At 53.2% G+C, this 11,668-nt stretch overlaps 3 protein-coding genes across 3 annotated transcripts; all 3 read left to right on the top strand.

The window, feature by feature from the left end:
• Positions 1-930: 930 nt before the first annotated feature.
• An15g07060 (uncharacterized protein) lies at positions 931-3,193 on the top strand (the record flags this gene model as incomplete). The annotated part of the gene is made up of 2 exons (XM_001397196.3): positions 931-985; positions 1,056-3,193. 2 exons carry the CDS (start codon positions 931-933, stop codon positions 3,191-3,193), a joined length of 2,193 nt encoding a protein of 730 aa, XP_001397233.3.
• Positions 3,194-3,763: 570 nt separating this feature from the next.
• Positions 3,764-5,958, top strand: An15g07050 (uncharacterized protein; the record flags this gene model as incomplete). The annotated part of the gene is made up of 4 exons (XM_059744795.1): positions 3,764-3,907; positions 3,975-4,944; positions 4,993-5,015; positions 5,062-5,958. The coding sequence occupies 4 exons, from the start codon at positions 3,764-3,766 to the stop codon at positions 5,956-5,958; spliced, it is 2,034 nt and encodes a 677-aa protein (XP_059605573.1).
• A 991-nt stretch (positions 5,959-6,949) lies between these two features.
• Positions 6,950-10,819, top strand: An15g07040 (uncharacterized protein; the record flags this gene model as incomplete). Its single annotated transcript, XM_001397194.3, has 5 exons — positions 6,950-7,150; positions 7,220-7,586; positions 7,644-7,787; positions 7,839-10,087; positions 10,136-10,819. 5 exons carry the CDS (start codon positions 6,950-6,952, stop codon positions 10,817-10,819), a joined length of 3,645 nt encoding a protein of 1,214 aa, XP_001397231.1.
• Positions 10,820-11,668: the final 849 nt, after the last annotated feature.

Below are 11,668 nucleotides of genomic sequence, written 5' to 3'. Positions count from 1 at the left end.
ACTTGCCGTCTCGCTGCAACGGTGGGGGCTCATGCTGTGAGGGGGTGCATCAACAAAACGTTCGCCTCTCTATAGACGTTTGTGTCATCTTTCAGGTTCTTGGTGAAGTAGCACTATTATAGGCTCGCTGGTAGGTGGCAGCGCTGGCAGCACCCTCAATAAAGCTATGGAGTTCACCTTATCTTCGTGTAGCCGTGAAAACGTCAGGTGCATCTCAGATAAGATACTGCGGGGTTCCGCCGAGGTCGGATCCGCAAGCAACCGCCTGCCAACAACTATGACATCTAGCATACGTATATAGTATCGAGAGGAGACATACTGTAACAGAACACCAAAAGAATAGAGATTTTAGTACTCTATTGGAAATAATCAGGAATATGTATGCTCACTTCCTGCAGCGTAGTCAGACTCAACTTGGATTTGGTTCGTCATAGCTAGTACCTACCAACTGGAATTGTCTGAACTTACGAGAAACTGGCATCAGTGGATGTATCTTAAGATATTGGTCTCTCCCGAACTGAAGAGGTGTAATTTGTAACTGTAGTTGCCAATCGGTATGGTGCTACTAGTAGCAGATTCGTCGTGATCAATAGTTGTTATACAACATATGCTACCGGTGATAGTCTTCTCATTCGGCCCTAGTACCAAATACAAAATATAGTATTATCATGCTCAGCAGGTTCCGCACCAAACCTATAGTACTAGTAACTACTCAACTAGCAGATATGAGCTCAGGTAACCCTATTCCAACCCTTTAGCTACGAATAAAATCACTAGTAGTTTGACTGTCGATTACTTTGCACTCTATCGTGAATCAATAAGTCACGTGCCCACTGCAAATGTGGGGTTTGTTCTTTCTCCGCAACTCCGCAACTCCGCCTCTTCTACACCGGTTAAGAATCCTCGTGTATAAGTATACTTGAGAGCATCATGGAGAGCCGGCCTGCAATGAAGCGCGCCTCGGACTCAGAGGCGGATCCCCCACGTACGCGTCCTTGTCCTGCTTGCAACAAGACATTCTCAAAAGCCGAACATCTCACGCGGCATCTCCGCAGCCACACCAAAGAGAGACCGTATGCGTGTACCACCTGCGGAAAGGTGTACTCAAGAAGGTGTGCACTCCGAGCCTGAACTATTAGCGTTTATGCTGACAATTGCTAGCGATGTGCTACGACGGCATTTGAAAAGCCACGAAAAAAATCCTCAAAGTGCTTCTCCACAGCCCCGAGCTTCGAGTTCAGGAACGCCATCTCATTCAGTGGAAGAAGAATCTACTATAATCACTACCCCATCGCATGGGGCACCAAAGATACATGAGCTACTCAATGATGCTTCGTTAATAGTACCAACCGTACCTCATCAACTGATTGGCGGGACTGAACCATCTCAACCCCAATCAGCGGTAGGGATGAGTCTTCACGATCCCGTGCTACAAACAGATACCGATTCTTGGTTCCTGGGGGCAGACTTTGATGTCAATGCATTGGACTTCTCCATCTCATCGGCAATATCGGAATGGGCGCAACTGCCTTCCACGCCACACATGTTAGGCTCTGTTGGCTTAGGAGAAGAGCCGCTGCATTCCGTACCAACGCCCTACGCAAAGGGGAACGGCAATGATCCTCGTCCAGCAGACATTGTAAGGAAGAGATGGTTTACCTGCTTGTCTCCACCAGAGGTGAATCATTTCGTCTACAGAGGACCTAATCGTCCCAGTGACTCCTTCCCTCAAGGGAGGATTGATGCCGATGACAACTATAGAGCTGGTCTCTCCCAGAGGCTAAAGCCCCGCATGCATGATGAAGCACTGCCCTCTGCGGAGCAATTGAACCTCTTTGCAAAACTCTTCTTCAGTCGATTCCACTCTCTATTTCCGGTCATACATGCGCCCACATTCCGTCCGACCGCGGAAAATTCGTTGCTATTCTTATCAATCTGCTCAATAGGCAGTCTCTTTGTGGGTTCATCCCATGCAGTGGCACAAGGCCTGAGGATTTTTGAAAGACTGAACAAAGCAATTCTGGCCTCGTGGGAGGCCATCCTGGCCCATAGCCAACCGGATGCCTTGTCGATGGTGCAAGCTGCCATTCTGGGCCAGACTTATGGAATTTTGTCCGGAAGGCCCAAGGACTTGGTCCTGGCTGATGTCCTGCATGGTACTGTGATGGGATGGGCTCGCGAGTCCAATAAATACGCCACTCTTGGCCATGGCCAGATTCTCGATGACTGTTCGACCGAACAAGAGCTGATCGAGCAGTGGCACCGATGGGCCGAGGCGGAACAGAGAAGACGGGTCGAAATCGCCCTGAATATACACGACGCAGAGCTTGCTAGTCTGATGCACCATGAACCTATTCGCAAACATCGACTCTCACAATATCCGCTGCTAGCCTCTGAACCTATGTTCATGGCCCCGACAGCCGCCCGATGGGCCGATATATTCAAACAGTCACCGTCATATACCAAATTAAGCCTGAGCCCCGACCTTCACTTTCACTCCGCCGGGCATGATTCCAGGTTTGCTATCTACAGTGTGTTGGAGAGTATAAACGCCCATGTTATCGAGGCTCGCCTCTCAGGCACCCTAGATAGAGGTAGATCACATAATCTATCTGGCCTACTAATGCATTGGTGGAGTAAATATAGCCTACAATACATCCAGAATGAGGAAGAGGACCCCTTCAGTCTTCCAGTCCTGTGGCACTCGATTTACATGTCTCTTTACAGCGACATGGACCTGCTTGAACGAGCAGTGGGTCGTAATGGGCATGCAGCTGCCACTGGATCTCAGGACCCAGTCCAAACGTGGGCAGGCTCCCTGGATGCCAGTAAGTGCTTGGTACATGCGCTGTTGATACAGCGTTACCTCGAGAGGATGCGGATTTCCTCTGAACCCGCAATACACGTTCCCGGGGCTCTATTTTCTGCTGCTCTCGCATGGCTCTGCTTCACGAGAATTGGGCAACAGCAATCCATCAATCTGAAAGCTTTTGATGCCCCAGAAATCCAGCTCCTGGGCAGTGAGACCGCTTTGCAGGAGGCTCAAGGGCAGGCATTTGGAGACTCTGCATTTGCAGATGTTAATCATTTACATCGACTGATTGACCTTCTGCACCGTTTTGGGCGCTGGACGATCTCCAAAACATTCGCCACTGTGCTGTGCACCGCTTTGGAAGAGGTTAGGGAAGAATGACGTACCTTTCATTGCGGTTGCTATAGCAATACATTTATGCACGACCGCTGGAGAAAAGAAAGTATCAATGAAACACTTTGTGGCAACAAGGCGTTGACACAATGCAAAAATGGTTCATGCCGAGGTCAGCGGGGAGTTTCCCCGCAGGAATGTGGGATGTGTTGCGGGGTGGCGGGGTGACCCCGTGGATCGACACTCGGAAGGGGATTGCAGACTGCTTACCTGAGGATGATGAGATCACTTACGAAATGAACTGCATATACATCCCATCTGGTTGGACGCTTTGCATAGTGAACCCGCCAATCATACTAATGATCATAACATAACCGGCAGGATCGCTGGAGACCCCATACGTGCGCAATAACGCGGCTGGACATGGCGCACTTCGGGTCATCCGTCGCTCGCTGAGAGTTCTTCCCACCTGTGGGGTATCGATGTGTGGGGTTTCTCCAGACGATGCCGCATTCAACAACCGAGTGAATATTCACCCATGAGAGATGATATATAGATCTACAAGCCCACCGAGTATGTTGTTCTAAGAGAAGTGAACAAACTAAGCATTACATCGAAATGCCGGTCTTTACAGAATATGCATCCAAATCGCGGGACCTCCGCGTCCTTCCTTCCTTTTCTCTCCCGGTACCTCGTCTTACTCCGCCATTCGAACCCACCGTAAACGATGGGGTCGAGCGGTATGAGGTTGTCATCGTCGGGGTAAGTCCCTTTGAACAGCGGGTGAAACCAGCCAACACGCACGAGCGAGAAAAATAACGTCATGCAGGCTGGGCCCTCGGGGCTGATGCTGGAACTCTTGCTGGCCAGATACGGATTGAGTGACGAGTCTCTGCTTTGTATTGATTCGAAGCCAAGCACCTTGAAATCTGGACAGGCTGATGGCGTCCAACCTCGGACGTTGGAGGTGTTCAAGACATTGGGAATTTCGGACGAAATTGAGAATGAGGCATGCCAAATGTGGCAGTTTGCCTTCTGGAATACCTCATCGGACCCATCCAAGATTATTGAGCGAAAGTCCGTGGTCTTTGAAGTGATACCTCCAGCTCGGTTCCGCTACGAGGCTACTATACATCAGGGACGTATTGAACGGATCATGGAGACTGACCTCCTACGGTATTCCAAAAGAGGGGTGCAAAGGGACACCAAGTTAGTCCATGTTCAGCTGAACGAAGATGACAAGGAGTTTCCCGTCCTGGCGGAGATTGAGACCCGCGGAGTAAGAAGATTGATCCGCACAAAGCACCTTGTCGGAGCAGACGGAGCACATTCTATGGTGCGTCAGTGTATGGGGTTAAGGTTAGAGGGTCAATCGCTTGACCATATCTGGGGCGTTATAGACTTGGTAGTGGACACTAATTTTCCTGACATTCGTCGGCGATGTGCCATTCATTCTCCGGCTGGCTCAGTCATGGTCATTCCACGAGAACGGATCGTGACGGGGGAGTATCTTACCCGACTTTATGTACAGGTGCCTGGAATGGCAAACCCCGATAGCGATATAGCGGTGGGCGCTACCCCAGTATCAGAATTCGATGATGCCAGGGCACGCAGACAGAAGGTGACCAAGGAGGGTATCTTGAAGCAAGCATCGGACGCATTCAAGCCATATTACCTGAGGCCGAAGAGTGACGAATCTATCGACTGGTGGGCAGCGTATCAAATTGGACAGCGGGTTTCGCCAGAGTTCACCGTCAAGGACTCTGCTGGAGTCCCTAGAGTATTCATTGTGGGAGACGGTATGTGCACCTGTACTCAGGACTGAAACCGAATGCTAATGACCATAGCTTGCCATACCCATAGCCCCAAGGTACAATATTCCAACTAATCGTGAGACGCGGCTAATCTTTGTCTAGGCCGGTCAAGGCATGAATGTGTCCATGATGGACTCCTATAACCTCGCTTGGAAGCTGGCCTACCACATCCATGGACTCAGCCCAGCGTCTGCCGAGCCAGGACAGCCACACCCCCTTCTCGACACTTATCATCTGGAACGGCATGCCAACGCGCAGCAGCTGATTGATTTTGATCGCAAGTTCTCTACCATCTTCTCGGGTCAACTGGACACGGAGGAGTCAGGGATGTCGCACGCGGAATTCGTGGCCACATTCAACACCGGCAACGGCTTTACCAGCGGCTGCGGCGTGGAATATGGAGAGAGTATGATCGTTGACAGAACGGCATCGGACGGACAGGATAGCCCCATCCGGGGCACTGATTACTTGTCCGGGATACTGCGACCGGGCAGACGATTGCTGAACGTGAAATTGAGGCGCCATGCGGATGGATGGCACCGGGATATCCAGGATGGTCGGTATCATCATCCCCGCTACCCCTTGCATATGCTAATCATGGCCACACGTTTAGACCTGGCATCAACGGGCCGGTTTCGCGTCCTGACGCTCACGTCCGATGATCTTCTCAACGCCCAAAGCGCGTCTGCTCGATCATTGCAGGATGTGTCTGCATTGCTGGGAACTTTCCCAGCGGGGGTCATCGAGCAGATTGTGGTGCACCCGCAGCTCCCGAATGATTTCGAATGGGACGACCTTCCGGCGTGCGTGAAGGAGCATGCGGAGATGCGCTTCTACAACGGAAGCGAGCTGGAGGATGCGTATGGAATCTACGGGGTGGACCCTCATCAGGGAGCCATGGTGGTTGTCCGGCCCGACGGGTATGTTGGAATAGTTGTGGCGCTGGGGGAGGTGGATCGTGTTCGAGAGTACCTGCGTCGCTGTATCCGAACGAAGTAGAGATGGTTACCACACTTGTACATATTATCAGACCAATGAGGATGTTATTTGTCACGCTGGAATTGGTCACGGTCCCTCACCAGTTCAGCCTTGTTTTCCGAGATGCTCCGGAAAGACTATTATTGTCGGATGCATGCATGGCTGATGGATGGCAGCCGAGAGATCCGCCTGAGCCACAACATTCCGGGCGGGTAGGCATCACGTGTCTAATCTGGATACACGCTTCATACAAAGTATCTAGTCTAGTATCTAACTAGTAGGTAGTTACAATTCCAGTCTGATGAATGATGATATTATTAACATCTTCCTTACCCAGTGAGTATTAGCCTGCGCTTGACCGCTACCAAGTGAAACCCCTACTCCATCCCACTAGTTTAGAGTGATGCACACCGTTAAGACTGAAGAGACACTTGGCAGGACTGCACAGCCACACCAACGGCACATTCGCGCCATTCTTCCCCACTTCTGAGCCGGCCAGCCTGCATCCCCGAGTCGAACTAGACTGATTAGTTGGTTATCTGTTGGGATCGAGATCGTGGGAATGCCATGGAGGGGTTGCATCCGGGTGTGGACGACCACGACCAGCCAGCCTTACCACCATGTTCCAGTGACCCCGGGCAAAAAGCAATGAATCACCGGTCGGGATTGATCATAATAATAATTGCAGCCTAAATGTGGATTCACCTGGTGCAGTTGGTGTGAGAATGAATGACTGACTGAGTCTTGGAGGGGCGGGGCTCGTCGTCAGTCCGTCAGCCGCGCCCTCCATCATCATCTTCCACTCTCTTTCTCTTTTCTCCACTCGCTCAATCCACTGGGCTGATCCCTCTCTCCCCTCCACCCCCCACCCATTCCTACTACTAATAGCTTCCCTTCGCCCCTGGGTGCTTGGTAGTCTGCACCTCAAAAAGTAATCCTCTGTGAGGATTATCTGTTATACCTTTCTCTGACAACTTCGTTCATCCTTAACTACTTAAGTGTTCCCTGTACCATGACCCGCCCCGAGGACGACCTGGCCTATGGCCAGTACTACCAGGACTCCGCCCGGGGAGCCTCTTCCGGAGACTCCTCCAGGGGTCTGAGCGACACTTTTAAGAAGCTGAAGCAGACTTACAAGTCCCACCAGTCGCAACAGGGCTCTTCCCAGCAATCTCAGCAGTCGCAGCAATCCCAGTCCGCCAGCTACTACAATGTAAGTTGTTGCCTGTACCTGGTCACCTCCCCGATCCCCGGTACTAACCGACCCGTTCCAAACTCCCAGACTTCGAACCAGACCTACCAGTCCCAAGGTCCCTCGCAGTCCCAGCAATACCATCCTCAGCAGCAACAACAACAACAGCAGCAACAACCCCATCCGTCGAAACCGCAGAAGCAGGACAAATTTTCCGGCTTGTTTGGCAAGCTGGAAGAACTCGGCAATGAGGTGGCACAGAAACTGGGTACCGCGCTCGACCCCCAGGCGTATGCCGAGTATGGCGCTCCAAAGCCGCAGACCGAGAACCGCTTCGGGAGCTTTGCGGCCCCGCGTCAGGGTAACGAGGTCAAGTGGCACGTGGATGGTTGCGCCTACTTTTATGCTGTGTCCAAGGCATTGGAGAGTGCCAAGGATTATATTTGGATTCTGGACTGTAGGTACCCAGGGGACTGCTGTGTTGGAGGGGCATGAGACTGACTATGCATTTTAGGGTGGCTCTCTCCGGAACTTTACCTGAGACGACCCCCCGCAAAGCACGAACAGTACCGGCTGGATCGGATGCTGTTGGCTGCGGCGCAGCGCGGAGTCCGGGTGAACATCATTGTGTACAAGGAGGTGACGCAGGCACTGACCCGTATGTTTTGTGCGTCTGTTGCGTGAACCGTCAAACTGACCCTACTGGCAGTCTCCTCACACCACACCAAGCACCATCTGGAAGACCTCCATGAAAACATTGCAGTATTCCGTCACCCCGATCACCTGCCCGACCGTCAGGAACTCGAGGCGTCCATCCATACGTCTCTCCAGAACTTGTCCCTCGATGCCGGCAACCTTGCCAAGATGTCCGAAGACGCCATCAAGGGCATCTACGGCATGCACGAGGATGTGATTCTGTACTGGGCTCACCACGAGAAGCTTTGCCTCATTGATGGCCGCATTGCGTTCATGGGTGGTCTGGATATGTGCTTTGGCCGCTGGGACACCAACCAGCATGAACTGGCCGATGTTCACGGTCAGGACCTGAACAAGATTGTCTTCCCCGGTCAGGACTACAACAACGCCCGAGTGAGTGATTTCCACGACGTTGCCCACTGGGAGCAGAACCAGCTGGACCGCAAGGACACTTCTCGCATGGGCTGGTCCGATATTTCGGTCAGTTTGCACGGCCCGGTCGTCGAGGATCTGAGGAAGCACTTTGTTCAGCGGTGGAACTTCATCTATGACTCCAAGTACCAGTCGCGCAACAACTCGAGATACGCCAGATTGGCCCTGTACGGCCGGCCGACCTCAGGCCCCCAGCAGCAGCAAGGGCCCCAACAGGGTGGTCAGGCCCAGAAACCGCCCGCGTCGCCTCAGCCTGGTGCCACTGGGCCTCCCCCACCGAGCTGGCAACAGCAGGCAGCGTCTCCCCAGCCTGGGGCAAATCCTGGTCCTCCTGCTCCTAGCTGGCAGCAACAGGCAGCTCCGTCGCAGCCTAGCGCCCAGGCACCTAGTTCCAGCAGCTCTTCTACCCCAAGCTGGCAGCAGCAGCAGACCGGAGTTGCCAGCAACACTCAGCCTTCCAGCACTGCCAACCCCGCGACACCTACCTGGCAGCAGCAGGCACCGACACCTCAACAGGGAGGCTACGCAGCCAGTCCTTCCCCCAACCCGAGCAGCCAGGAGAAGCCCAGCTGGCAACAGCAGCCTGCGCAGCCCAGCGGTTACCAACCCCAGGCACAAACCACTGGCAGCCAGGAGAAGCCCAGCTGGCAACAGCAGAGCTCTGAGCCTCCTGCGTACTCGGCCCACCCACAGCAGCACTACACTTACAGTGGTGACTCGTTCCCCCCACCCCCTCCTGGTCCTCCGCCAGCCCAGAACTCTGTGCAGGCGTCTTACCAGGCGTACAACCCCCAGCAGCCGTCGCCTCAGAACCAGACACCCACCCAAGGCCAGAGTCAGACTCCTTACTATCCGCCTCCCCCGAACCAGGAAGTCCACCACTCGCAAACACGCGGTATTCACGACGCGCACCAGAGCGGATATGGCGACTCTGAGAGGGGCTTCAACCCCCGCCGTCTGCGTGAGAACTTCATGGACTACGGCAACGTCCTGCGTGGCGAGTTGGCAGGCCAGATCCATCAGTACCAGGATCGGTTCTCCACTCATGGCCGTCAGGTTAACCAGCCCCGTGGTAACATGACCTGCCAGATCGTGCGCAGCTGCTCGAAGTGGAGTAACGGCACTCCGACCGAGCACTCCATTCAGGATGCGTATGCTGCGGTCATTCGCAACAGTCAGCACTTTATCTACATTGAGAACCAGTTCTTCATCACAGCGACCGGTGACGCGCAGAAGCCGGTGGAGAACAAGATCGGTGTTGCGATTGTGGAGCGCATTCTGCGCGCTGCCCGTGCTGGTGAGAAGTTCAAGATCATCGTCGTGATTCCCTCCGTCCCCTGCTTTGCCGGAGATTTGAGCGATGAATCCACCCTTGGTACCCGCGCCATCATGGAATTCCAGTACAACTGCATCAACCGCGGAGGCAGCAGCATCATGGAGATGATTGCCAAGGAGGGATTCAACCCGATGGACTACATCCGGTTCTATAACCTGCGTAACTACGACCGCATCAATGTCAGCGGCCCGCTGATGCAGGCTGAGCAGAGCAGCGGCGTCAATTACGAGGATGCCCGCAAACAGCACGATGTGACTACCGGCGGCCCTGGTGGTTATGGTCCTGGTGCTCCGCGGGCAGCTTTCGACACCACCGCGCCTTACCAGCAGTACCAGCAAGCTGCCCAGCAGGTGGGCGGCAAGTCTGGCCAGTGGGATAGTGTGAGCAGCTGCTACATGCTCAATGGCCCTGATATTCGCAATGTGCCCTGGAACGGACCTCCGGAGGCCGAGATTGATGCGTTTGTCACCGAGGAACTCTATGTTCACTCCAAGGTACGTTAGCCATTCACATGGTATAAGTGCAGAACTAACAAGATGCAGGTGATGATTGCTGACGACCGTGTTGCCATTGTCGGATCGGCTAACTTGAACGACCGCTCTCAACTGGGAACTCACGACTCGGAAATTGCCATCGTCATTGAGGACTACACCCCTGTGCAGTCCCGCATGAACGGCCAGCCTTGGACTGCCAGCCGGTTCGCTACCTCCCTCCGTCGTCAGCTGTTCCGCAAGCACCTGGGACTGCTGCCACCACAGGACATGGAGCGGCCGGACGGCAACTTCGAGCCAGTGGGCGTTCCCAACACCACCGACTTCGAGTCACCCGAGAGCCAGATTGTGGCCGATCCGCTGGCGGATACGCTGCACAGTATGTGGAACACGCGGGCTCGGACGAACACGGAGGTGTTCCGCAAGGTCTTCCACTCGGTTCCGGACGACTCGGTGCGCAACTGGGCTACGTACAAGGAGTTCTACGGATACTACTTCCACAACGCGGACAAGCAGGCGTATGGCGAGGACGAGTCCAGACCTGCTCGCTACAAGTATGGGCACGTGGTCCGCGACGACTTCCCTCCGGGCCCGGAGGGTGTCAGGCAAGTCAAAGAACTGCTCAGCCAGGTCAAGGGCACGTTGGTGGAGATGCCTTTGATGTTCCTGATTGAGGAGGATGTGGCGAAGGAGGGGTTGACGCTGAATGAGATTACGGAGCCAATCTACACTTGATTGACTGATTGACGGCCATCTACACCTGATTTGACGAGATAAGCCGATTACCAGTTGTCATGCTTTGTTAGTTAGGGAGTACTAGCCATGAATTTGATTCTTTGAATGAAGCGGATGAAGTGTGGTTGATGTTCTTGATATTGTTCTCGAGAACAATACTAAGCGGCTAGTGCTGATTGGCGCCTGTCGACTAACTTTGCACCTAGAATTCCCGAGTTCGGGAAACACCTGACTGCATGTTTGTCTGCTCAAGCTATTCGTGTGCCCTAAAGTGAAAGATGTCTTTCAGCTCTAGACTGGATGATGTACCCACGCGTACTGCATTTGCCTGCATACAATGCACAACACCTTCATTTGGTCTACATTCCATCCCCAATGCAGACAGTCTCTCTCAGCAGGTAGCCGCAAGAATCCGGTACCTTTCGTATTCATTTATCTCACCCCTGGTCCTGATAGAGCTTCTGTAGGACTAGTTCCACACCAGGAACAATAGAAGCCAAACTAAAGCCATAGCTAGTATTCACTAGAACACCCCCAAATCAGGGGTCCTGAAGTAATGCCAGACAATCCCAACTGACAATCTCCGATCAAATCAACCACCTGCAATGGTAATTTACACCTATCCCCTTGGAGGATTGACCCTGTGACACTGATTCATTCATTCATGAATCCGAATCCAATGAATCTCAATCCAATCAAACGCACTCCCTGAATCATGAAGCACGAAGATGAATCCGGACCGGTGCCCTACCCCATAGCACAGACACAGACCCATACTATCCATCAATGTAGACTTCAATGAACTCCCTCCCAGCAGGAGAGGAACTATACGTAGTAAAATATCTATAT

This window comes from Aspergillus niger, assembly GCF_000002855.4.
Source record: "Aspergillus niger supercontig An15".
Classification (NCBI taxonomy): Eukaryota; Fungi; Ascomycota; class Eurotiomycetes; order Eurotiales; family Aspergillaceae; genus Aspergillus; species Aspergillus niger.
Note: the sequence above shows the minus strand (reverse complement) of the source record. Positions and strands in the feature narration are given on the sequence as shown.